The sequence below is a fragment of the Ptychodera flava genome, chromosome 8 (assembly GCF_041260155.1).
Source record: "Ptychodera flava strain L36383 chromosome 8, AS_Pfla_20210202, whole genome shotgun sequence".
NCBI lineage: Eukaryota > Metazoa > Hemichordata > Enteropneusta > Ptychoderidae > Ptychodera > Ptychodera flava.
The window spans coordinates 20,253,265-20,279,909 of NC_091935.1; the positions used below are offsets into that span (position 1 = coordinate 20,253,265).

At 38.2% G+C, this 26,645-nt stretch overlaps 2 protein-coding genes across 2 annotated transcripts; one reads left to right on the top strand and one right to left on the bottom strand.

Annotated features, from left to right (window-relative positions):
- Positions 1–2,740: 2,740 nt before the first annotated feature.
- Positions 2,741–23,048, bottom strand: LOC139138749 (transmembrane protease serine 9-like). Its single transcript, XM_070707261.1, has 12 exons — positions 22,507–23,048; positions 13,949–14,125; positions 11,373–11,642; positions 10,423–10,794; positions 8,052–8,164; positions 7,338–7,481; positions 6,750–6,891; positions 6,248–6,301; positions 5,562–5,903; positions 4,979–5,097; positions 4,466–4,606; positions 2,741–3,866 (listed from the first exon to the last, which is right to left on the bottom strand). The coding sequence occupies exons 2-12, from the start codon at positions 14,034–14,036 to the stop codon at positions 3,741–3,743; spliced, it is 1,911 nt and encodes a 636-aa protein (XP_070563362.1). The 5' UTR covers positions 14,037–14,125; positions 22,507–23,048; the 3' UTR covers positions 2,741–3,740.
- LOC139138006 (sulfotransferase 1B1-like) lies at positions 22,633–23,559 on the top strand. Its single transcript, XM_070706225.1, has one exon. It carries the CDS (start codon positions 22,633–22,635, stop codon positions 23,557–23,559), a length of 927 nt encoding a protein of 308 aa, XP_070562326.1.
- Positions 23,560–26,645: the final 3,086 nt, after the last annotated feature.

Genomic DNA, 26,645 nt, shown 5'->3' on the forward strand with positions numbered 1-26,645 from the left:
CTATCTCAGTAACTTATACCTGATGCAATTCTCGAGTGCTTTATGGATGTGACAGTTGAGCTTTTAATAGAAAATAGATATTTGATACCGGGATTTGATATATCTCAATGATGGAAAACTGTCAACATCCGGGGTTTGCAAATGTATATCACGGAAGTATATCGTTAGCGGTATCTCTAATCAGATATGGAGGTCACCGGAAATGTTCGTCAGGCTGCGGTCGAGGTTAGCGGAAATACTTGCCAAGTTTCTGCCGGTGGAAATCGTTACGATTTCGTTGAAACGAAGCCACAGTCTAAAGCAGGGCAAACTCTGAACTTTAGCATGGCATCAAAAGATTACGATGGGTCATTCTGCTATGACGAGCGGATATCCGACATATTCAACAGCTTTCAGAGATGAGTTTTTGCTTCCTGTACAAGGCTCTATCATAAATGACACAATTATAAGAGACATCGTAAACTACCGGCCCTCACATGAGATTAAGAAATAAATAGATCAATTATTATTAAGCGAGGGCGTGGGGGACACAACCCTCGCTCATCGAAGGGCATGTAAGGTACATGACCGTCGTTCACCGATCGGTAATAATCATATAGATTCACTGGATACCAAAATATACAATCAGACATCATGTACATTTCTGATGGTGAAACTTATCTCGCAATCGTTTCGAAATCGATGTCAGAAAATATTGTTGATCATTCGTTCCCCACCATACTTGTTTTCTAGAATAAAGATAAATGAATAAATTGGAAGCTACATCTTACACTACAGGGAAAAGTACGAAATTCACCGTTCATTTCGATAACATATGCGATATTTCAAAAAAAGACGTATTTTCTATAAACGGTCTCGTCTTCCTTTATTTAAATTGGGTCTATGACTTTGCCTTTGACTGCTGTGCGACGATGACCACTGCCAAATCGCCTACCGTGTTGACCTTATCAGGGGATTAAATCAAACAGTCAACATCTCGTGATTTATGAATGTCCCCCTGTCGTTGAAGTGGAGGTAAAAGGCCATGAGAACTACCAAATGCCTGCAGCACTAGTCCTTGTATGAGGGAGGAACAGCAACTAATTTTGGCTTTTATACTTCTCATATAAGGCGAATATTCGCGAGTCTCTAACACCTGGTATAATTATATGGCTTTGTGATTGGGCTTTGAAAAGATTGTAAATTACATAATGCATGGCATGCTGGGTTCACCGGAGAGATTACACGATACTACCTCCGAGAATTACCATGTGTTTTATTTCTGACAATTTATGATAATTCCAAACGTTGGGTGTTATGTGAGATATGCGTCAGAGGAACTACAATTATTTGATATAATTTGATACAATTATGTCCATGAGCCCATGTAAAATTCTTCCAAAGATGATCAAAGCGTTATATCCGAAAATCCAGACGATGTTCCATGTATTGCTACCACCTGGAATGGATTCGGACTAAATGAGGGCCAAATTCAAGGACGCCCTCAGAGCGAGAACATTCGTCTCTGCCTCTGTGTCTGTTTCTCTGTGCCCATGTCTCTCCGTCTGTCTCTGTCTTTCCGTCTTTCTGTCTGTATGTACGTCTGTTTGTTTGTTTCTCTATGTCCCTGTCTTTCTCTTCATTCACTAGTTCTGCATATCTCTGTTCTGTCTGGCTCTGTATCTCCGTCTCTGTCTCTCTATGTGTATATATCTGTCTGTCAAGGATCCCCCTCTCTCGCGTGCGCGACTGCAATAAAGTACGTACATTCAAGAGTTTTGTCACAACGAAAATGCATCTGAATTTCATCATGCATTCTTTAAAGCAGCATATGCACTCTTATGTTTTATTTCCTAAAGGAAGTGACAAGCTGTTTTCACAATCAGTCAATCTTGATAAGGATCTGGTGAAAATAGCTCAATCCTTTTGCCTAATACACATAAATTTAGAAACACCTGGAGTACAGATAAATGCCTACCAATTGCATGACATGTGCTGTATGTACTATAGAAAACGTGTTAAACATCATTCTGGGATAACCTGTAGCCGGCACACAGTGGAAACATTGGAATCATAGACAAACGTTCACTGAGATTAATGTAGTCTTCATAGAAACATCTAGACTGATGAAGAGCCTCAGCTCGAGAAGGGTGGGGGCGTAGAGAGCGTCCTCAAGCGACGGATCTTTCAGTCTGAGAAACATCCGGCGTTCTCGGAACTACACACTTGTTCTTAATGTGAAAGAAAGTCCCCATTATCTAATCGAATTTCACTTCATACTGATAATGTTTGTCTTTTCGAAGAAGTTATTTTCTGTGACTGTGAATTTCATGGCTTATTATGGAACAAGCCAAATTACATTCATTTGAACGTCTTCATTGAAAACCTGAGACGGAACTACTTAATGTTGTGTAAACGAAATTCGTCGCGTATTGGAAGGAGTTTCGCTCTGTGGTGAGCAAAATCGCACGAACTGTGCACGATTCTCATTGACCGATCAGATTTTAAATGCTTTGCAGTTAAAACTTAACAAAACCTGTTTGAGCAATTTAACGGATTTTCGCACTTCAAAATATCTTGGAAGGGGCAATACTGTAGGTCTAAAGAAATTATGAGCTTTTTTGTCTTTGCTACGATTCCCTGATGAGCTAACATTTTGATACATCAGAGGCTTTGCTGACTCGTGGACTGTTATCACTGGTCGATGCCAGTCTTGAGGAGATTCTTGATTCTGGGAAGTACGCTATGAGACTCAACAGAGTGGAACGCAGTCGATCGAGTTTTATTGTCGTAATGTGAAAGTTACATTTTTCAAAGGAATCATGTAGATTGACTGTAAACACTTTCAAATCATAACTAAACTTAAAATAATAATTGCCCATTGGTTAAATGTAAAACACGTATACTCCTATTTCAAAATACATCACATATAAATATCTTAAATATCTTTTCATTGGGCACAAAACTTTTATAATCTTCAGCTATTATACATTTTTAAATGCAAACTTTATCGTCCTATGATCGGCGTCTATAGTTATGAAGTATTTATGGCCAAGCTTCATGTTAGTGGCCTGCAAAATCTAAATACAAGGTACAGTCATAAAGGAGTGCTGTTAGTTGGTGCATACCGCAGACTTTCCATTCTCGGTGATGGTGTAAGGATAAGTAAGGAAATGTACACAAGAATAACAACGTTGTAGACGAGAAAATGGACAAAACGAAAAAGACATGATATGCTAGAGGTCCGTGTAATATCAAAACTTAAAAAAAAAAACCGACAATAATTTGAAAACCTCGAATTTGATTCCAAGCAATAGTTTGATGAAAAATGTCCCTGTAGACAGACATAAAAAGCTACAGATATGGAATAAACCCCACATTTACTTGTGGCATTCCATTAAGCTATGAGCACCTTAAAAACTAACAAGGCTAATTTACTTCAATATATCATTTTCGTAGCTATTCATGCAGATATATGGACTTAAGGTTACGGAGACGATGGCACTTCAATATATATTTGAGACTATTGTTATTATTATTGTTGTTGTTGTTGTTGTTGTTGTTGTTGTTATTGTTTCTTTCAGTTCAGACTTAAAGTCTATATAAACCAATAGAAAATAGGACCAATACATTTCGAAGAAGATTGCAGAGTGCTGATACAGCTGTACATGCGGTCACTGCCACAGAAACAATCTCTTAATATCTCATACACATGTCTAAACATAACATCTCACTATATATAGCGGAGGCCTAAAAAGCGTTCAGGGTTCTGACACAACGCCAGCCATCCACTCGTGATAGGTGTGCAGTTTGGAGAAAACGACAGGATAGACGCCACACATGTGTCCCCAGCTTACCAGTCCCAGCGCAAACCATCGGCCGGAGATCTGAAGATAAAGGACGTGAGAAACGTCTTGATTATATCGGGTTAAACGGAAGTCATAACAAAATCTAGACAAACATCATCCTTGTCAAAAGATTTACACACAAACGGTATTTATCAATTTGAGCAGGCCAAATAAAAATGAAATAATGTGTGTTTCCGGTAACGGAAGCCCGCCGACACAAGACATTTTTCCACACTTTCAAAGATTGTCGGGTAAATAATCTAAAGTTTACCCTATTTCATGGATTTCAGCCGACAAAAATGAAACTAAAAAAAGAATCCTCCTATTTACCCACCCTAATTTAACCGGAAACACATGCTTTTTTTATTTGGTCTCACTACAATCCTTCGCTCTGTGTTCATGCAGAAATGTTTTGTTTCAACAATATCTGTTAATGTGCATGAACGCCTTCATGCACATTGGGGTAGAATGCGGGGTGGGGTGGGGGGGGGGCAGATTTTCGCACTCTTAAACTTTTACAATACTGTTTTGGTCTAATTTATTTGGGTTTTTTTCCAATAGAGTTAACATGTTAATTTCAGATATCGGTAAATATTGGGTACGGACAATTATTGTATTGGAGTAACAATGGAATGTACCTGTGTAACCATTGGTGATCCACGGAATCCGCCACACGCGTCGTCTGTCGCTGACGTAGTTTTGGCACAGAACATACTTTCAGTCACTCCACCATAAAATATCCTGTTACAGCTCTCAGTGGTGTTCACGGCGAATGGTATCTGTGAAAATAGCAGAATTTACTTGCTTTTGTACATGTATGCACACCGAACTGTTACAGTCAAGCTTTAAGAACTTCACAAGATATACATGGTCAACAATTATCAACTCTTGGCAGCTTCTATTTAAATGAGTGCAATGGCGTCACTTACGACTGAAGTTAAAGTGTGAAAGCGATCGTGATGTAAGTCAAGAAAACCGAACAAGGTGAGGGATATACATGCGTTCCTGTCATATATCGTCACAATGACACACGAAAACGGTTTGGGATCTTTTTTATCGTAAGCTATTCATTGCACGTTGATAAATATTTTGAATTTACCTAGGATGTATTTATACAAGCAATGGGCAACAATGCGCCATATACCACGTACCGTTTGTACTGTATCGTCGATTGGTTGCTCTAAGGAGTGGACATTTCCAACCCCGGTTACGAAACCCTGGGCTTCGTTCTCCAGTTCATCAGCGGAAATATTGGGTTGCAATAGGCAGGCTGTTGGGAGGGATAAGTTATCAAATTGTGGTCAGAACTTAAGTTTTATCATGATTGTCTATGGTTAATGCGGTATTACTGCAATCTTTTTCATTTAAGGACATTCTGAAGGTGACAATACTGGCGAGTTGATTCGTTTGTCACAACGTGCAGCGACTGTAATTATATCATACCAGTATATTGATGGCGCAAATACTGTGATCTGATTGGTCGACACGTGAAAATAATCGTGCTATATTCGCAATATAGCAAGGTTGAAACAGGAACGAGCTCTCAGCTAGAGAAAAATTCCCTTTAACGCCAGAATTTCAAATTAATATTATTATATATTAGCAATAAACCGCTTTAGCAACTCGATTTTGACCAGCTCACTTCATATATGCACTCGCTATCGTTCGTGCACGTACCGTCGCTGGGTGTGGTTTGTTGCTTAAATATAGGTACAGTATATCAGTATAGTCTACCTGGTTTAATAGAATCTGTGTGCTCCACCGATTCAACGAGCTTCAATAAGACCACGTCATTCTCACGTGTTAATTCATTATAGTCAGGGTGAACTTGTGTTCTCTCCACCGTGTATTCCCTGGCATTATCTTGGGGAGATGCCAGGTCAGTGAATTTCACTTTGAGCTGGTCTGGAATCCACACTTGCAAACACGAAGCCAGGGACACAATCCAGGACTTGTTAATCAGCACACCGTTGCACATCGACGGATAGGCGTAACGTGAATTCTGGCGGACGATTTGAACCATCCATGGCCAGTTGTCCGGGGTAGACTTTCCATTGTCAATCCAGCCACATTCATCTACCAAGATGGTGTAAGAAAACAACAGCGTTAAAACCATGTTTACAACGATATCTTCTGCATGCGTGCAAGTCACATAGTTACACACGAATTGTTCAGACTATGTACCTTACGTTGTGCATATGAATTGTTCTGAGTATCAGAGACGAATTGTGGCACACAGAATTCTGCAATGTCAGATATACCTACTCAATGGGTAGAATAAAATGACACAACGAAAGGATAAGAGACGATCTAAACACGAAAAAGACTCTTACGAAATGACTCATCTTTCAGTGGAATTTACTTCAATTGTGTTATAATTTCAAAATATTGTCAAGTGTAGAAGGGTGACCTTTCATTACCTGAACTTATCGGCGATGTGATGATCTCTCCGACAGTTGTCTCCGTTGGACTAGCTATTTAAAAAAAAATGAAAAAAGCGTAAAAATCGCCACAGAAAAACATTCACAGATTACAGCCACTGTCAGGGAAAGATGCCTGGCTATTGGTATGTCATTAGCTAGAAGAAGTTATCGGATTTTAAAATTATAACAATCTGAAACGTGTGAAATAATTTTGCTAGGTCAAAATGGGAAATAATAAGCAGAAATCACACAAATTCTACTTTAGCCTAAGGTATCGAAAATAAATCTTAAATTGTCATCAGAGCGACATTTTACTGTAAAACGAAGTAATTAAGAATCCAGACTGTTGTGGCGTTGTTTTGGCACCGAACTTTAGATCGCGTCTTCAGTTGATGTAATATTTGGCAGGATTAGAGCATTGTACGGATATCCGTGACTATCTCATCACACTACAAACACACTCTTTCCCATGTAAAGTAAAATTCATGGATATTCCTACCGTCATGGCATGAAAATGCACTCCTTTGAACTTCTTTGATCCAGTCGTGAAATTTATCTACCCTGGTGAAGACACTGGGTTTGGTGCTAGCACAGTCCAATCCCCAGCTAATTATACCAAGTAGGTACCATCGAGTGCCAATCTGAAATGGGAAAGAGCTACCGTCAAAAAATGTCGGTGAACATCTACAGATATATTATAATGCTATAAGCAACCAACCTGCAGCAACAACAGCAGCAGCAGCAACCACCATTACACCCACCACAACAAGAAGAAGAAGAAGAACAACAACAACAACAAAAACAACAACAATGACAACATTTTTGTTGATTGCTCTATGGAAAAGGCATGCCCATCATTCTTTTTCAGTCTCAGGAAGAATCACGGACAGGAAAAATTTCTAAGATTATTTGCCAATGGATTCCTCCTGCTAATAAGAAAACCTTGTCACACTATGCTACATATACTTTGAGTTAAGCATTTTCCAGGTAAAATGATTACCACTGCAATATATGTACTTTGTTGATACTAAGACATGCTGTAACATACAGTATGAACTGTGATCGAAAATTATATACTAGTACTTACCTGACGCACGAAAGGACCACCGCCATCACCCCTGCACGTATCTCTTCCATAGTTATCTGAGTCTGCGCAAAACATGTTGGAGGTGATGAGATGTTCATCGTGACTTGATACACACGTCGACTGACGAGTTACCTTAAGCTTGACCTGTCAACAAAGGAAAAGGCACGTCTGAGAAAAAATGTTCATGGTCATGTGAAACAGTCATTGCCTAATTCCATTACGTGTTCAAGAAGTGACAATATTATGATAAATTTACATTGTAAACATTATTTTTCAAACGAAATGGGACTTAAGTTTCCCACTTTGATATTGGTTTCTCTGATAGATCTTTTTACATTTTAAATTAAACTTTTAACCAATTAGATTCACCGCACAGGATAAGGCAATTTACATATCCTCGAATCAGAGACATATTTTTAGACTCAAAGATACTATAACAGTAACATAGCTGCACATTCGTATTATGGTACCAATTCTTTGCCTAGAGAAGGGGAAGAAACAGCCATTATCAAAAGTCCTGACCAACTACATATTGTCGATTATCTCAAAAACAAGATGGCGAAAACCCAACTTGCAGTATACGCTTTCAAATGAATCCACACGAGTAGCAGATCAACGAAGACATTGCAAACAGTTTATTAGTGTGTGAATTCCTGTCTCCAAGATATTTCTACCTTAAGCTTATTGGGGGCGCACTTCGGTGCTCCGTCTTACCTTTCGCAAATCCGAGGAGAAAGGGTGTGATTCCGTTCTACCCCAACCTGTGGCCCACCCTGCTTTGCGGTCTTCGATCATTTTTTCTGCAGTTTTCACGGGCGGTAAACAGACTTTGTGAACATGGAAAAATAATTAGATAAATGAGTAAGTAACTAAGTAACTGAGAATAAAATACCATACTTGATGTGTTTATCCTTCCACTATGATGCAGATAGATAGATAGATAGATAGATAGATAGATAGATAGATAGATAGATAGATAGATAGATAGATAGATAGATAAAGTAGATATATATATATATAGAGAGAGAGAGAGACAGACAGACAGACAGACAGACAGACAGACAGACAGACAGACAGACAGACAGAGAAAATAGCGTATGTTGTCTGGGTATTGATTGTAAGTGAACAGATGCAGTAACATCATCTGTTCACGTCATATAGATCAGTGACTCGACTTTCATAAACAGTAGCTTCAATTTGTAATATTTCCTGAAGATTAATGATTACAATATATAGCAGTCTAACAAGAAATATGATGTTACTACATACCAGAAAAGGTCTGGTATTGGACAATGAATCATCGATGACAGGACCGTAGCCTGACCATATTACCCGGGGTGGGGTGGGGGAGAGGCAGAACCTATAGCCTAGCGAGGATTTGTGTAATTAAGGTAGCGGTAAAGGCTATTTTTGCACCAATTCTTTTCTCAGAGTTAATGTCAAGTTTCAAGTGTTAGAATCAAGATATTTAGTTCAAATTTTCAGGATAACTCCCTTAGTTAATACTTTCTCCAAAGAATATAAAAATTGTATATTTGTAGCCATGATTTTGAAATATGACACCAATCAATATTAAAATTTAATTTTTCATATTTTTTACATATTTGAATTTAATAATTGGATAGTATTTATATTACCAAATTAGTTATAAATATGTTGACACTATTAATTGTAAGATTTGTACGGCAGGATTTGTAAATAAAATTTGTTTTTTGTGATTTTACATGGGTGTACATATCAAAAAATTATTAAAAATTCTTTCAAATTTCGAAATGTGATTTTTCAAAAAGTACTTCAAATATGCCGTACAAATCTTATCTGTAACCTTGTTAATAGGCTGTAAAAATTCCATGTCCATATCTCATTTCAAAGGTTGGATTAAATTGGTGTAAAATTATGTAGGAAAACTGTTATTCTGTCAAAAATGTTGAAAACAAGCCATATATGCACCCCTCTTTTGAAGTCGCAGAGCAGTCTTTTTGGTAAATCTCACTTTTGACACCTCTTTGACACTCAAAGAATCTAAAAATGCATTTACAATAGCAGTAACGCATTCTGAATGCAAGCACTGCCTTGTCAAACTTTCCTGAAAAACAGTAAAAAATGACTTTCCCTTTTCAAACATTTTTTTAAAAGCTGGGGGACCTCTACCATAGTTAATACACTAAGGACTCTCCAACTTCCTCTTATATGGTCAGTTTTTCAAAAGTTTCAACGGGCTATAACTCTGCAATGCCTATGACCCCAAATGTCTAGTTTTTTTTATTCCACAGAGAATGTTGACTACTTTTATACCTGACGCTCTAGCCTTTACCGCTACCTTAACATAAGTTTACATATTGACTGTGGGGAAACTACCAGCCTACGTCTCTGATTAAACCCGAAATTTGAATGGAAAATTATACGTGCGTCAACCATGATAGAAATACTTATATCCCTGTATTCGATACTGAAGAGTTTTCTTTGAAACTCCATCAGCGCTATTTCGTTTCACTGTGACAGAGTACAGTAGTTGCCTGAGGGCGCTTGACGTCAGACCGGACACGAATTCGAACACAATGTAACGTAATGCGAAAACTGGCGCTTATTTATAGCGATGTTATAATAAGCGTCAATTTCCGATATTCCGAGAAATAATAACTTTCGACATGTGATAACGTCAAATTTCCGGTGCCGTGAACGATAAATCTTTTCCGTCGAACAATAACTCCAGCGCGCGGGTCCGAAGACAAGAAACTAGAATCCTCCGTTTATTAACTTTTATATACCGACTCACTGGGTGAATAACTCTGTTGGTAGCCATAATTTGTCATGTCAACCAGCCTATGTTAAAGCCCAGCTGCAAACTAACACAATTGCCTAGGGTGAACTGCAATTGAACCACGAGTTGCGCACGTTTACCTGTCGAAACATGCATCGTGCCTAGCAGTCACACGAAGACCCTCAGGAGATTGCCCGGTTATGAAATAATTTCTTGGCGGAAAGAGGGCTTAAAGTTTTTGTACTCTAATGTATTACCGGGTAAGTTGTTAGTAACATCACGAGTTCAATCTCTAAATGTTGATTTTATATCTCTTCGACTTACTTGGAGAGATGGCCTCATTGAACTGAACTATGGTCTTCAGCCGTATGAGGGCGACATCGCCGTCAATAGTTTGCCGATCGTATTCCGGATAAACCACAATTTTCTCCACGTCCACCACCACTTCGCCACTTTCGCCAACTTGCCTGTTTATCTTCCCCAGGTGTACTTTGGTATTGCCAGGCGTCAGGGAGAATGAGTGGACGCACAGAGCTGACGTCACCACCCAGTAGTGATTCATCAAGCTCCCCCCGCAAATTTCGCCGGTGTCCATTCTTCGAATCATGGCCATCCAGGGCCACTCTCCTTTGCGGGACCCTTCCCCGCCAAAAATCCGGCTTCTGATCGGTGCTAGAGTCTGAATTCCGCATACATCTAGGGATAAAATGTCACGATGTATCGACAATCAAGAAGAACTGATAGAAACTTTTGGACGGCTTTTCTCATGATTTGATAGCAACACTTTTTTCAATACGAAGCAGATAACATGTATTCAGGACACGTTTTACGTGTATGTAGTTGTTTATAAATAAATAAATAAATAAATAAATAAATAAATATATTAATAAATAAATAAATAAATGAGTGAAAACTTTGACTGTTTGTGGTTTATTGACTTTTCAAGGCATGTCATAATGACGATCATGATTGAGTAAAGCAATTTTGCTAATACTCCAGCCGGTAATAGAAACGTGCTTGCCCCATTCATTCATTTCCCATGATGAGCGAGCCTGTCCAACATGATTTATTGAAATGAGGTCGAATATCAGTATCTGGTTCCAGACTATTCTTGTTCAGCACTTTATTTCTATGGGACGAAATTTGATATATTAAGGATCATTTACATTAAAAGTTTTATGGTCACCGTTCACTGCAGTGTGTCTGTACGTTTAACGATGATATTGAAATTGGGTCATATGCTAGGTCATTGATGAAAAGAGGACGCCCTTTACCTTCCAAAGCTGAATTCTGAATGTCCACATCGTTGTGTTTCGATTCTCCGTTGACACGGGTACACGTGTATGTCCCACTATCAGACTCTTTTGTATCGACCAATAACAGATTTCCACTATGCAAATGGAACAGTCGACTCTCGGTGTGGGCTTTGGATACGAAAATCGACAGGTCGTCTTTCGTCCAATCCGGGTCGACCCTATGATCTCCCCTGGGACACTGCAGCTCCACATAGCGCCCACTAACATCTGCTATATCAATACGATCGTCTACAATAAAGTAATTAATACTGTAAGAATATACTTGACAGTAAATTGATTGTAACATTACTTTCCACGGAACACTGTAATAACGGACAAAGAATTATGACAGAAATTATTGGAATTATTATTCATATTTTGATCATCTTATTTTGTACATAATAACGCGCAATCGTACGAGTTGGGAAACAATTTTCACTCGGTGACGTCACGACTACAGACATTTATTCCAAAACAAGATTGAAGCATATTATTATTTTATGAGCGGTATTGACAGATTCGCTCAACTCTGTTTAACCTTTTGAGCGCTGTAACTTTTTCCCTTCCAAAATTTTAGTGCAACATTTTACCAAATTTTATGAATTTTTATGTAATTATTTTGATAATTTTGAACCAAATGGAAATCACCTTTCCTTGGCTACAGTTCTTTATCAAAATTTTGGCAAAAAATCTAAAAAAAAAAATTGACTGAGGTATATTCTGTAAAGGTGACAAAAATTGACTTTTGGCGCTCAAAGGGTTAAGGTTTTAAGAGTCAGTGCTAGGGAGTATTGTAGAGACAACAACAACAAAGTGCCGAGTGTGTTTCGCCTTTTTAGCATCTCGTGGAAAAGTGACTGACGAATATATTTGATATTTGCAAATGATCACAAGAAACATTAAATAGTCAAGTAAACGTCGATACATTTCCTCAATAAAGTAATGTAACAGTTGCCAGTTTTGCTTGCGATGACACACAGAGGCGATCGTTGTGTAAGACGATATTGCTGTAAAGGTGACAAAAATTGACTTTGGCGCTCAAAGGGTTAAGGTTTTAAGAGTCAGTGCTAGGGAGTATTGTAGAGACAACAACAACAAAGTGCCGAGTGTGTTTCGCCTTTTTAGCATCTCGTGGAAAAGTGACTGACGAATATATTTGATATTTGCAAATGATCACAAGAAACATTAAATAGTCAAGTAAACGTCGATACATTTCCTCAATAAAGTAATGTAACAGTTACCAGTTTTGCTTGCGATGACACACAAAGGCGATCGTTGTGTAAGACGATATTGCAATACAAGCCCAACGCTTATGGTTCACGTGATGATTCGTTTGACGACAATTTCGTTGATGTTTTCATAAAAACTGAGCGTCAGTGCATAAACAAAATAATGTGGCTTTCTGGATAGAATGGACGACACATCCTGGCAGTGCGGTGACGCGGCCGCTGACGACACATATAACAGGGCGTGGATTTCACAATATACTAAGTTGGCGATGCGAAACACTTAAACGTTTTCGGGGTGTATTTATGGCGTCATAAAGACGTCCACTCTCGAGTGATAGCGGTTATGCGTGCGGTTGTTTTTAAAATCCGTGCACAATCTCCGCCAGTCTAATGACCCGTGCAACTTGACCTCGAGTTACTGTATTGTGATAAGTCCGTTTCTTTGTTTTGACACAATGCACAACGAGCTGATATTTACGCGTGTATAGAGTGTTCCATCCGTTTATTTTTAACACGCCTTATGAATCTCCATCCCGGAAGGGCATTTCTTACATTACGGTCGTTTAGTCGAAAGAAACTTTTGTATTCGAGGCGGATGTAAACACCATCCCACGGGCTGAAAAAGCTGGTTGCAACTATTATGCAATGTCTCCGATTTTATATCTTCCCCCAGGCGTGCTTTAACAAAACATCTACCACAAATACATGCGAAAAGAGCTGCTTTTGGAAGAACAATGTCATTGCAGCAGAACAGTAAACCTTCTAAACAGATAGTATGCAGGGTTGTAAGATAAGGCCTTCGCTCTCAGTCACAGAACAGATCATCCGTGGAGAAATGATACAAGACTATGAGGGGGTAGAGAGAAGAATTGTACAAGTTCGCTGCCAAGAGGTAGATGAACTATTTGGTAATCTTTACGTTATCAGTCTGGCCAGAGTACAATTTTATCATGATAAAGTATTATTCCAGACAGCAAGAACCGCTTCATCGTAATCTTAATAACCCGTCGAGATATTTGCTGTCTTAAATCAAAACTAGCTGTAAATAACTGTTAATATTCACGCAGTAATTTTTAGAAGGAAAAATATAAATTACACAAAACAAAACAAGACAAGACAAGACAAGACGGGTTTCATGGATGAAGATGTAAATCTACGTTGAAAGTTCTGTGAGTAGGCAACAACATAGCACCAGAGGACATCGTAATTTTTGAACGATAATGCATCGTCGTAAACTACGCGCCTCTTTACGGCAACAGTTCAGCGCTACCCGTTAAGAGGTGCTCTGGCTCGCGAGAATGCGATAATGTAACTGCAGATACTTGCCTTTTGCTCCATGAATAGCGGAAAACAGGTGCAGATATAGAGCCAGTGTAAAAACACGAAGTCCAACGGTCGTCATAGCCAAGGCCATCTTCTTGTCAGTTCTGTACGTTGTGCAATAGTAGTCTACTCGCGAAAGATACCAATTCAGTTATACTGCCGTATGAGCTGAATCCCTCCCTATTATATGATCGGGTGGCGTCACCGGCAGTCACGTGACAATATTGAATTATATGGAGGTTGTGAGGTTACTTTCTATTGGCCATAAAAGTCGAAGCATAACGCTAAACACATTTACAAATATCATGAGGTAAGAAAGTTCTATGAAATTTACATATGGTTCGATGAGATTTAGTCTGCGCATGCGTTCATCGAAACTCAATTTCTAAACCAGAGGCGAACATTTTGTTTCATCTTCTATTTCATTCTGGCAATTCTATTGTGAGATATGACGGGCAAACTTTTTAGTTGCAGACTGGAAAGCCTTGTGAGGTCTCTAGGGGTTTATTGTAAGAACACTGAAGCCTTTTTACACTTTTGAGGCACAGGAAAATTCACACTACGGCAGAGAAGTTATTTTCGGGTTGAGTATCCAAGCTTCAGTATCAGTTTCTTCTAAGTATTCATTGAAAGCAGTATCCACTTTCACTTATTGCTTTCTGAGAGAAGTTGCTCTTTACTTTGATTAAAAAAAAACATGCCTATGTCGCTCTTCTTTATCATGACGAAATAGAGTTAAATTCATTTGTGTGTACATAGTATAGGTTATCTGTTCAAAATTCAATACTCCAAATTTTTTATCTTAAGAAGCTAAATCGCAATCTGTCGCCGCTTCGCGACATGATAATGGTGAACTCTGTAAAAGAGGTTATTCATTCTGGACGTAACAACACATTTTGTGAAGTATTCCCCATATTGACAATACAGAAAGTTACTGACGAGTTAGTCCACTCGATAACTTATGAAAAGTTTCCAAGGCAGGGAAACGATACGTTAGTATTAGCTGGAATTCCCTCGTGTAAATTTCACTTTCACAACGTAATCGATCAATTAATGAAAGGCATGTGGGTCGTTCAGGGAGTGTTCAGTTATTGTAGTAGGCGTAGGCCGGGAAAGCCGCCTGGTTCTTCTATCAAAATAGCACCAGCCCCATCCCAATCACACATGTAAATGATGGACCCCGTAGAAAACGATAAAATTTCATGAAACCCACCATCGCGCCACTGCTGAAGTCAAGTTTGATGACCTTGTTGAAATTTTTGCTAGTTTGCGTCATATACAATCATGACATGTTGAAATGACCAGTATCACCACGGCGCAACAGGCAGCATTTCCATTTAAAACCAATTTAACACTAAAATTTGATTACAAATGAGAGCAATGGTGACTATATACACTTTGCGTTGACAATTCTCCTGAGACTGCGCACTTCTCCATAATCTAATTACATAGTATACTATGTCTCGGGAAGAGGTTCATGAATAAAAGTATAAACTATACTTTGTGTTGTACTTTATTATTTTCGGCAAATCACAGATATTTGTTCGGTTCAGAAATATTATAATGACATCACGCATTTCATTTTACCCACTACAAAAGGATCAAAACTCAAGTGGCAATTTGCTTTAACTTTTGGTGATTTTTTGCTATTTTTGTTGTTAACGTTAACTTTGCCTGCAGTTTCTTGTTCTACTCTCCGAAGAGTGTTGAGGTAAATAGTATTCAGTTTGTCAACTCAGCCTGTACTCAAGGTAGGCTACACTGTTAATGTTGACGAGTCAACTTCTGTATTGACAAGAATTCTAATGTAAATAATAACTGTGCATTCAACATGTACAGGCGATGCACGTGTGTTGACATGACAACCTAGATACGGCAGAACAAGAATTTGAAATTGACAAACAATACAAAAGCGGTGAAGAAATCAACAAAAGTTACTGTTGCTGGCCCTTTTAATGACATTATCCAATGCGAAAGAGAAGTATTTATTATTAAAAAATGTATAAATGGGGGATTTTTTAAAAATCAAGTGACATCCAAAGTGTACTGTGCGTAAAAAAATAAACGAGCCTACGATTTCAGGTGAACTTGTCCTTGTTTTCTTCCAGTCCACCGCGAGCCATCGTAACTACATGTAAACGCCCAAAAAGGGTGTGAATAGGAACAAAAACGTGTGTTTATACTCTTAATTAAGAAGGGTATGGCACATGTCAGCTATAATTGATATAGACATTGAATTTCTTTCACCATATAAAGGAACAGATGATAAGCAGAGTCTTTCATCTGGTATGAATGTGTCTTTACCAGGAATCGACGGAAATACACTCGATTTGGTGAGCGGAAGTGCTCGTCTGGTACCGGGCGAGGTCGGTGGAACGTTTTGTCCTGCTAGGGTCAATGGTCTGGAAATCACCGTAGGTACATTGACCCGAAGTATTGTAGCCACAGTGATAATGACGTTATTTACAAAATGTGACTTAGACACTTAGAAAGCATGCTTAATTGACAATTCTCATCTCCGTTTATGTTGTAAGACAGGCCGACTGAACAGTACCTTAGACCAGGGCTCTTCTCATTGACAGTGGACCCATGCATTTTGGGCAGTCAAAATGGTGTTGTGGATCACAAGCGACCTGGCAGCCGAAATAGACCCGCTGTAACTTTTTATGAAAGTAAAAAAATTATTAAAAAAACAAAAGAATCACAGCATACCAACCCTAAATTACATTCAAAGAAGACATGACTAGGGGAAAACTGCCCATTCCTTTGACACTTCATATAGATATGCATTGTGATATGTAATGTAGTGCAGGCTACTAATTGTGATATTCGCTTAGGGGCCGTCGATAATTAATACATGCGCATGGTAAACGCAACTGATTGCGGTTGGCCTCAAATCGGTTCAAACATGGAGGTAGGAAGCTACCTACATGGTTCAAATCACCAACGGTCATTGATTCCCTACCACAAACGCTTGAATTTCCTAAAAAATTGTCTTCCAGTCGCGTTAGACTTTGAATATAACCACAGAGTTCGAGCAACTTCGAGCTGACCGCTTGGCAGTCTGTCTGTGTTGTTGCGGCCGGGGAAAACTAAAATGTTGCATTTTCTGGAGCGCGTGCCTGCGTGTTGCCTGTTTGGTGTCCACTTACACAATGAACGCCGCCATAACTTGGCGTCCTTTTAAAGGGAGGCTCCCTCTTTAACGTAAGCTTGGAAGTGCGAAAATCCAACAAAGCCTCATTCTGCATCAGCATACCTACAATCGGTAATTACGTCGCCATGTAAAATTGCAACAAACTTCCACCACCCTCATACCCCCTCTAGAATCAATCCATGTTCAGCGCCAACTCGACAATGACACAACCATTAGAGTGAAATGAATTGAGACAGTGTATCCAAAATGATTGTTACGTTATTTTACAGGTTCACTTAACCATACGTCCAACGAATACTTGTGGGGCGCCGGTGCCGCACTGGCTTTGTATACGCCAAACAATATAGCGCGATATTTGGCTATTTAAAATCCTTTTATATAGCGAGATGTCGCGATGTAGTGAGATTCTTGCACAGGCTAATCGAAATACAGCCAACACGCCCCCCCTCTCCATCTTAACGTAGAATTTGCGTTTACCATGCGCGTGTTTTAACTTTCCACGGTCCCTTATAGCGAACTATATAAGCTAAAACTTGTACAGAAGAAATGCACAACTTTGTATATTCTAATGACAGATGATAAGGATGTGATTGTTATCATAACATTAATTATGTATCCAGAGAAATTAAGAATTTGAATTTCAAACCTCCGAGATAAGCGATGTAAAGCAGTTCTGACAAAAAAGATTAGTCAAAAACATTAGTATTTGCAGATTTCATTTTCATTTAAAAGATAACTGAATGTCATTCGTGAAAAGTTATAAACGAAATTTGTTTGGTATTGGACAATCAGTTTCAGACAAGCATTTATTGAAAGAAAATTGAGCAAAATATATAAAAAAATTAAACAAATTTGAATATGTAAATTCTATGTTAATTTATTGATAATGACAGGCACAAAGACAATGTTATGACCAAATGTGTGAATCTTATCAAAACAATAAACATTTGCAAATTTCATCACTATTAAAATAAAATTAAATAGGGTCATCCTTTGCAATGTGTAAATCAAATGTGATTGATATTGGCTGAGCAATTTTAGTGACAAAATATTGAAGAAAACTGAGCCAAAAAAGAGAAAAAATATCGTCAAAACTTTAAATATACAATGGTTATGCTAATTTTATCACATCTTCATAAGAGATAGAATTCCTAAGATACTGCATCTTGATATTCAAGGCTGTTTGACCAGTTGCATAGAGAAAGCCATGTTTTGACCAGAAATTAGAAAAAATAGACCAACGAACTTGCATTTGCAAATTTTATCATCATTTGAACAAAACTGAATGGGTTTGTCCCGACAAACTGACGACGGGCCAAATTGGATTGCGCATTTTATCACAATTTGGACAAATCGGATTTAAGTCACACCTAAGAACCAGAGTACCAAATATAAAAGTAAGTGACGAGACTGGCTGTTTTAGAAGCTTTGATTGCCAAAAGTTGACGGATAATGACGCGTACGGACGACGGACAGTGGACGTAAGACGACGACGGACGTCCATATGTCCATGCCATCACCATTGGTACTGTCTTTTAAAAAATCAAGCTGCGATTTGCTAGATACTAGCTTTACTGTGTGTCCTGCTTTGGCGTTTTCCTTTGGTGTTTGTTTCCTTAACACAGAAGAATAAGTGTTCTTTGATGGAAAATAAACCCTCTTTGCCCAGTAAGTTTGATGATTAAGTTAGAACGCGCCTCGGGAACAGATATTCAGACTCTCAAACTTCTACAAATCTTGTCTGATCAACCACTTGTGGGCTCATTTTAAATCTCTTGGTGTAAGAAAACAATGCATCCTCTTAGTTTTTTGAAAATCGAAAATCGATTTTTCTCCGTAGAGTTAACACAGGGATGGCGGCCATTTTGAATTTCAAACATCGGTAAATCTTGGGTAATTTGTTTCTCTAGTACCGAACTTTGCACGGCGACCCCCGATTTTTATTCGTGATTTTGAAAGAGAATGGTTGAAAGTTTCTTTGAGGAAAGTTTGAGCAAAAATTTAAGTCTTTCACTTTCGAAGCGTATACTACCTTAAATGGCCGCCCATTGAACTGTACACAGCACAAGCCATTCCACTGAGTTACAACTGAGGCAACTGATTTCAATAAACATGACTTCGATTAAGTTTAAATAATTTCTCCTAATTTAAAAGAAATTGCTTCGCCAGAAAGAGCTGATTTTTTTATGTCATTGCGTTTTTATTCACAGCTGTAAAGCAATATATATTTTGAAAACGTAGTAAATGACTTATTTGCTGCAGTGGCTTAGTATTGAAGTATGATATTACCTTTAGATAACAATATCAATATCATATCATGCTTTCAAACCACGATTTGTTACAATGCAAAATCTAGCTTCAGTATGAACACAAGCCTATTTGTTGACTGAATAAATACCACTAGGTCTGACGTGTCTTTCCATTTGATAGAAATGTAAAATGGGTATTATTCTTGATTTCTTTAAATTTGCCATGACACGAGTTTAGTGAGACCTCACTCTGATATATTCCAGCTTGAAAGAAGATATTTTGTTCAAATATTTGCAATTGAAAACTTTAAAACACATTCAGACGTTTTTCACATTTTTATTTCTTTTTTTTAAATTAAAAACATGTTGTGGGAGTTTTACCAGGGAAATGAGCTTTACTGCGTTGGTGTTGCGAGACCACCTATTTCCTGCGTGAAATTATTTCTTACAATATTAATTTCTGAGAAATAATCTTGCTCTTTTGCGGGTTATGAATACAAGCTGTAAGAGTATAGTTGTGCTAAATTTGTGAACACTTAGAAAAGAGGGCTTCTTTTGTGTCACACGTCACAGCGATAATATTATATGTCAGTGAATTCACTGACGTCAGCCTCTTAGGGTGGCGAGTTTTACCACGATGCCATTCTTCACATGTCAGTTTATCGATCAATGAACGCACCGCGTCACTCACCTACCTTCCTACCACATACCTAGAAACCTACATAGATACATACATAAATACATAGATACATAGATACAAACATACATACATACATACATACATACATACATACATACATACATACATACATACATACATACATACATACATACATACATACATACATACATACATACATACATACATACATACATACATACATACATACATACATACATACATAAAAGATACATAGATAGAGAGATAGATAGATTATAGATAATACAAGAGAGAATTTTTAGATAGATAGATAGATAGATATAGATACATACATACATACATACATACATACAACATACATTCATACATACATACATACATACATACATACATACATACATACATACATACATACATACATACATACATACATATATACATACATACATACATACATACATACATACATACAGCTTCTGTAATAAGTTTTGCTTCACCTACAAAACTGCATTAAAACTGGAGCGATAAACAGAGCGATGTTTGAAGCATTGTAAACCACTGACGCTCCGATGAGATAAAAAAGAAAGAACTCAGTCGAATGAACGTAGAGTGATCACTTCTTTTGCTAGGCTTTCTAATACAGTTCATGACTTTATCATCTCTCTTCTTCTGTGGGGTGCCGACATTTCTTTAAGGGTCTAATATTTTTGATTGATGAGAATTGTTCACGAATAGTCACATTGTCAACCACATTTTTGTGTGATATCGAAATATTCTATTAGAGTTTTAATGACAGTCTACCATCGCGTTGAACTCATGTTTCGAAGTCAAAACAAAGCACTTTTGAGTTCGAAATGGAGAATAGGTACTTGACTTGTCGGCGATTGTCTTTAAAGGGGCGATTTATCAGCTTTATCTAAAAGCAAATTGATCAACTTGATAACAAATTTACTGGGAAACAATTAAGGACTAACACCATGTAAATACTCAATGTCAACAAGTACTTATGCGAGAACCTGGCGTTGAGGATTGCGCCTTTAAATTATGTGAACTTGGAGTCGTGAAATGCACTAGCTTATGTACTAGTCTACAGCGGAGACTGTACTGATAGTTTTTTCCATTTGTGATAACTAAACATACCGTAAATTAGGGAGTTCTATAACATTTTCGATAGATCTACAAGTAGTGCAACGATAGCTGGTCTGCATTTTTGCTAATGTCGCAGAAATATCTATTTCGATAATCTTAATTCAATTTTTCGCAAATGACATGTCGCTGTCGATACTTTGTACAATATTTTACCTCGGGATAGACACTGGCTAGAGTGCTAAGGAACATTAATGTTCCATAGGCAACTGAACCCGCAAATGTTTGACTGCTTACAATTTCTAAACCGTTTTCATTTAATGTTGGCTATCTACTTGAACCTTCTATCCTCGATTATTCACCATAAGTTTATGTACAGTTGTAAAGTGTTTATGGACGCGCTCTGAACATCTGTGTTGTAGGGCTGCACAGAGGTCGCCCCGTTTGGTACTAGATGTAGACACCAATAAAACAGCATCTTATCTTTCTTTTTGACCATGCGCAGATCGCGTCACGTGTCTTTACACTTCACTTAATATGTGCCAAAAACGTTTTAGAAATCTTCCAATTACTGTGCCAGACCACATTTTGCTTCCGAGGTCTTATCACAGATTAAAGTTCTTATTGTGCTGTCATTAGTACGGTTTTGCAAACGATTGAAATCAAAAGATATGTGATGTGATTTAAGTTAAATATACAGAGTTAAGGGCCTTCTTTGAGATACACCTGTGTAGTACCCAGATTCTCAGTGCTCTGACAAGTTTGTTGATTTCGCCAGTGACAGCAATTTGTATATTTCTGCTAACGGCGAAGCCTGAGAAGATTTCTGCAAATGGCTTTCAAACAGTGGCCCGGCTTTATTAGGAAAGCGAACATCAGGAATAAGAGTTTATTACCATGATAAAAGAGATAAGACATGATCTGTTTTGCTGCCATTCCAGAATCTCGTCGCTTTATCCGACAAAGTATGAGTGTCATCAATGTCTCATTTACATAAAAGTCATTTGCATTTTTGATATGACTCCGACCGGGATGGCTGTACAAAGAGAATGTGTGTATAAATATACTTACTAGTATACGTGTGTCAAGCATAAAAAATACAGATATCTTAAACGGTAAAACATGCATAAATTGCAAATTTTGCTTATGCATATATTTACTCTTTATGAAAAATGCCGCTAGACTGTGTACATGTGCAAATGTTTTCTGAACATACAAAATATCACATTCAGTCCCTGTTGGATACATGCCAACACGTACTGACTGAGACCGAGAGTGATATATATGCTACCGAAAATGACAAGGGACAGGAGGCCTACATAACGGAGTTTGACAATATAAGTGACGACGGCTGTTCGAGAACAAAGCAGTGAGACGTATTTAGCGAGAGGTCAAGAGTTAAACATACCTTAATGATATCGCACTATAATAAAAGGCGAGCATTCGAACTAAATGTTTGCAAGCTTATCAGTAGTATGTGTTGTTGATGCAGCGACAACATCGGAGTTGAAAATCCTAATAATTTCAGAGTGTCATGGCGGCGGAGAAATTGCCTCGGGACAAGAAAGACGAAGCCGAGTTCGGAAGTCTTGGCGATGCATATATGTGTTACAAGGGTTACCTTTTGCCGCCCTACATGGAAGAAGACCGGATCATAGACAACGAACTGGAAAATTTCCATCTGACGAAGAACGATGTAATCGTCGCCGGATTTCCGAAATCGGGAACGACCTGGATGACAAGAATTCTGCGGGAAATGTACGGTGACTGGGGACTCGTTGAAGTTCACAACAGAACCGTTGTGCCGATGATCGAATGGACCGTGAGTCAAATACACACTGAGGGTGTCGTTGGAATGGCGAAGAAAAAATTTATAGAAGACCCAACGTTGTCGGGGGCCACCCATCGACTGTTGAAAACCCGTCTACCGTATGACCTACTACCGTCTGCGGCAAGAGAAGAGAATTCTTGCAAGTTAATTCACGTGACAAGGAATCCCAAAGACGTCTGCGTCAACTGCTACTTTCTCGAGCGGTCCCATATACCTATGACGTCACCTGGGAAGATTATGTCCTGGGAAGATTTCGTTAATAATTTTTCCCAAGGTCGCGTGGTGTACGGGCCATGGATAACAAGCGTCACGGAGTGGTGGAATCACGGTCCCGATGAGAACGTCTTGCACGTGACGTACGAAGAGATGGTGAGCAAACGCCAAGAAATCGTTCAAACCCTGTCCGACTTCCTGGAGCGACCTCTCTCCGCATCGGATGTCAAACGCGTTGTCAAAGCAACACATTCCGACAGCGTCGTTTACACAATTGATGAAAGCGTCTTCAGGAGAGGAATGGTCGGCGAGTGGAAGAACCATTTTACAGAGAAGCAAAGTCAGCGTTTTGATAGACTAGTCTGTTCAAAGTTGAAATCTAAAGGGATTGAGTTTCTATTTGAACCTTATCAATGAACCCATTCCCCTATTTCACAACATTTTCAAGATCACTTTCAAAAGTCGCCCTTTTTTGCCAGTTTGTGTTAAGTTGAACGAAATACATTGTACCTTCTTCAGATATACGATGAATTCAAAACGGTCTTAATGTATATCATCATAAGTTCCGAAGAATAAGTAATATTCGTTGCTGTCAGTCAAAGTTTTAAGTTTGTCGGGGCAAATATTAGCTCCAATAGCAAGTCTTTATTGTTTATCGTGGATATGACTGTTACCCCCTCCTTTTCATCTAAAGTTTCCTATGTACGGGTTATGTTGGCACAATCGCAGTTTGGGGGCCCATGTTTCAAGATGACGAACCATATAAGTGAAATAGTGTTGTTTTAGAAACAGTGATGTTGAAGGTTAGCGATTTCGTTCTTTTCGTCGAATATATCACAACTGAGTTGAAATACAGTCCTTTATGTACGCTTCTTGACTTGAAGCAAATACATTTTGCCCACGTTTCATTACTATCAAGTTGACGGCACATCGGTATGTTAAGCTATTTCGAGTTTCCCATTCTCATTTAACTTTATTTATCCGTAAACTTTTTTCGAAATGGAACATTTGAAACTAACATGGTCTGCGCATGTCATGTCTTTAGATGTATCTTGAACGTGGTGATATATCAGCCAGTGATGGGTCTCTCTCGTTAAGCCCAGTGACGTCACAAATATGTATGGACTGCGATATCGAGTGCCGTTCGTGTTTGTCTCCAGAACAAACTATGTTTTGTATGTTTTGACCCACATTATCTGCAGTGAACACGGGTCTCTTCTACCCCAACATCATTATCATCAAAGAATACGATATTGACAAGTTTTGTCACATCGGTATTTAGTTTGATTCCCATTACCGAGTTGTGACTTCTTGTTATCTTCAAGTTTAAAAATGATGAAAAGTGACAACCAGGCTAACCATTATAGCTCAACGTTGCTTCCATTTTGTCATAACATGAGTCTGTGTTCTTGACACTTGATGTTCAAGCCTACGTCTAAGATAATAACGCTCAATCAAGCATATGTCCCGGCATTGAGTTTGAAATTTAGCCTACGCAGCCCTTCGATAACTGTTATTTTTCGCACCATCGAGTGTTGATCGTCACCAGATTGTACTGATTATTTTTATTAACATCTGCAATTTATTCGGAATCTTAGGGAGTATGAAGAAGATGAATTTAACCCTCTAGCAGTTTGAACATCTAAATCGAGAGAAACAGATGTTTCTCTTTTACTTAGCGTGATGACAAGGCAAGATTTCGAACTGTGATTGTTCGAAACGTTAAAGAACACGATAATCAAAATATGTTCTGCATATCAGATCAGTCGCTGCTTCGTGTTATTTTCAGTTCTTAACACTACAGCGCAAAAAGATTCCTGTATTACGTTCGTTTCAAATTTGTAAAATTATCTTGGGAAAAAAGTGAATTCATTGGAAATGGGTAAGAGCGATTGCCCTATGTTTAGTTTATACTCGGTCTGTTCACAGTATCGTGACCAAAACACTTATTCCAGTATGTCCGCACACACACTCTCGAAGATTTTACAATCAGTGCAACTGATGAACGTTTTACAATGGTAACTTAGCACACAATAAACAGCGGCAAACGGTAACGATGAAAGTGACACTATTCCTACGATTTCAAAACGAATATTATTGCCGGTCTTTGACCCATCACTGTGAGATGCACAGTTCATCCCAACGTCGGACGCAAAGTTCCCAGACAGGCTATCTGAATAAACTGCACACAAATACCAGGCACAGAGTCTATAAAATCTGTACGGACTTATCATCGGTTATTGTGATGCTAGTTTGTATATGGCGTACAAATTAAATACAATGACTCATGCATGTTTACCAGTGCACTCTGTTCAATCTGAGCGGTACGTGTCACAATTTAACATCACTCCTTAAATGTCCGTGTCTTCGTTACGAGGAACGCATAATGTGCGAAAAGTATTACTGCCACTGAAAATTAATGTGATTCATTGGTTCGTAATGAAACAACACATATCAATATTTGATTTTAGTAACCGGGTAACATCAACATTTATGTGTCATGTTTTGTTTGTTTGTTTGTTTGTTTGTTTGTTTGTTTGTTTGTTTGTGCGTTTGTCTGTCTGTCTGTCTTTCTGTGTTTGTATGTATGTATGTATGTATGTATGTATGTATGTATGTATGTATGTATGTATGTATGTATGTATATCTATCTATCTATGTAACAATTCTCTCTTGTACTATCTACAATCTATCTACTGTATATATCCCTATTTGTCCCTGTACACAAGAGGTTACGTGTGTATGGTATATAAATTTTAATAATTCTATGCAAGAATACGACAGATTTATGTTATATAACATAACGCATGCAGATAGTAATATAATTTTCTAACGAGATTACAGAAACAGATGACGCAATGAGTGCACCTCTTCACTGTCAGTTAATATGACGACGCACATGAACGATCGACCGACACAACTCGATAACGGAACAGGAGTTGTGCATTGCCTTTACAGCTGTCGACATTCCATACCGTCCTTTACCAAGTATTCAAGTTATGGACATGGGGAATGCTGAAATCCGATCTTACTATTGATATGCTTTTTGCTACAAATGATTTGCTCTCACCGATATATTTGTTTGACAGAACTGCTATGGAAATTCAAGCTCTGTCCTGTGGTGGCGCTTTATTCGCTGAAAGACTGCTAATAAATATATCGATAGACAATTTAGCCAATGTCTTCTGTGAATTCAATAATACTGTTTCAATCAATGTTTATCGATACCATACCTGGTGGACAAATTACTTGTTCAATAAACTGGCTAAGAAACATCTTAATCTATTCGAAGACCAGGTCCGTCGAACTGAGAATTGCTAGAAAATCCGCTTCTTTTATTTCTTGCATATTATTTGTTAACGGTGCGAGTTTCTATTTTGCAGCATTTTATGTTGCTTTGCCTTAAACGTACGTGAGTAAACAGTTAAATTCTGTCGTTCTAATATTTTTTTCTGATAGAATGTCATAATTATCCGCTCGCATTCTATCCTATATTCCAACTA

Coding starts and splice junctions, on each gene's coding strand:
- LOC139138749 (XM_070707261.1), bottom strand. CDS start 14,036: ATGGCCTTGGCTATGACGACCGTTGGACTTCGTGTTTTTACACTGGCT. Junction 10,795..11,372: donor TCAGAATTCAGCTTTGGAAG/GTAAAGGGCGTC, acceptor TTTTATCCCTAG/ATGTATGCGGAATTCAGACT. Junction 5,904..6,247: donor CACATCGCCGATAAGTTCAG/GTAATGAAAGGT, acceptor CCATCTTGGTAG/ATGAATGTGGCTGGATTGAC.
- LOC139138006 (XM_070706225.1), top strand. CDS start 22,633: ATGGCGGCGGAGAAATTGCCTCGGGACAAGAAAGACGAAGCCGAGTTC.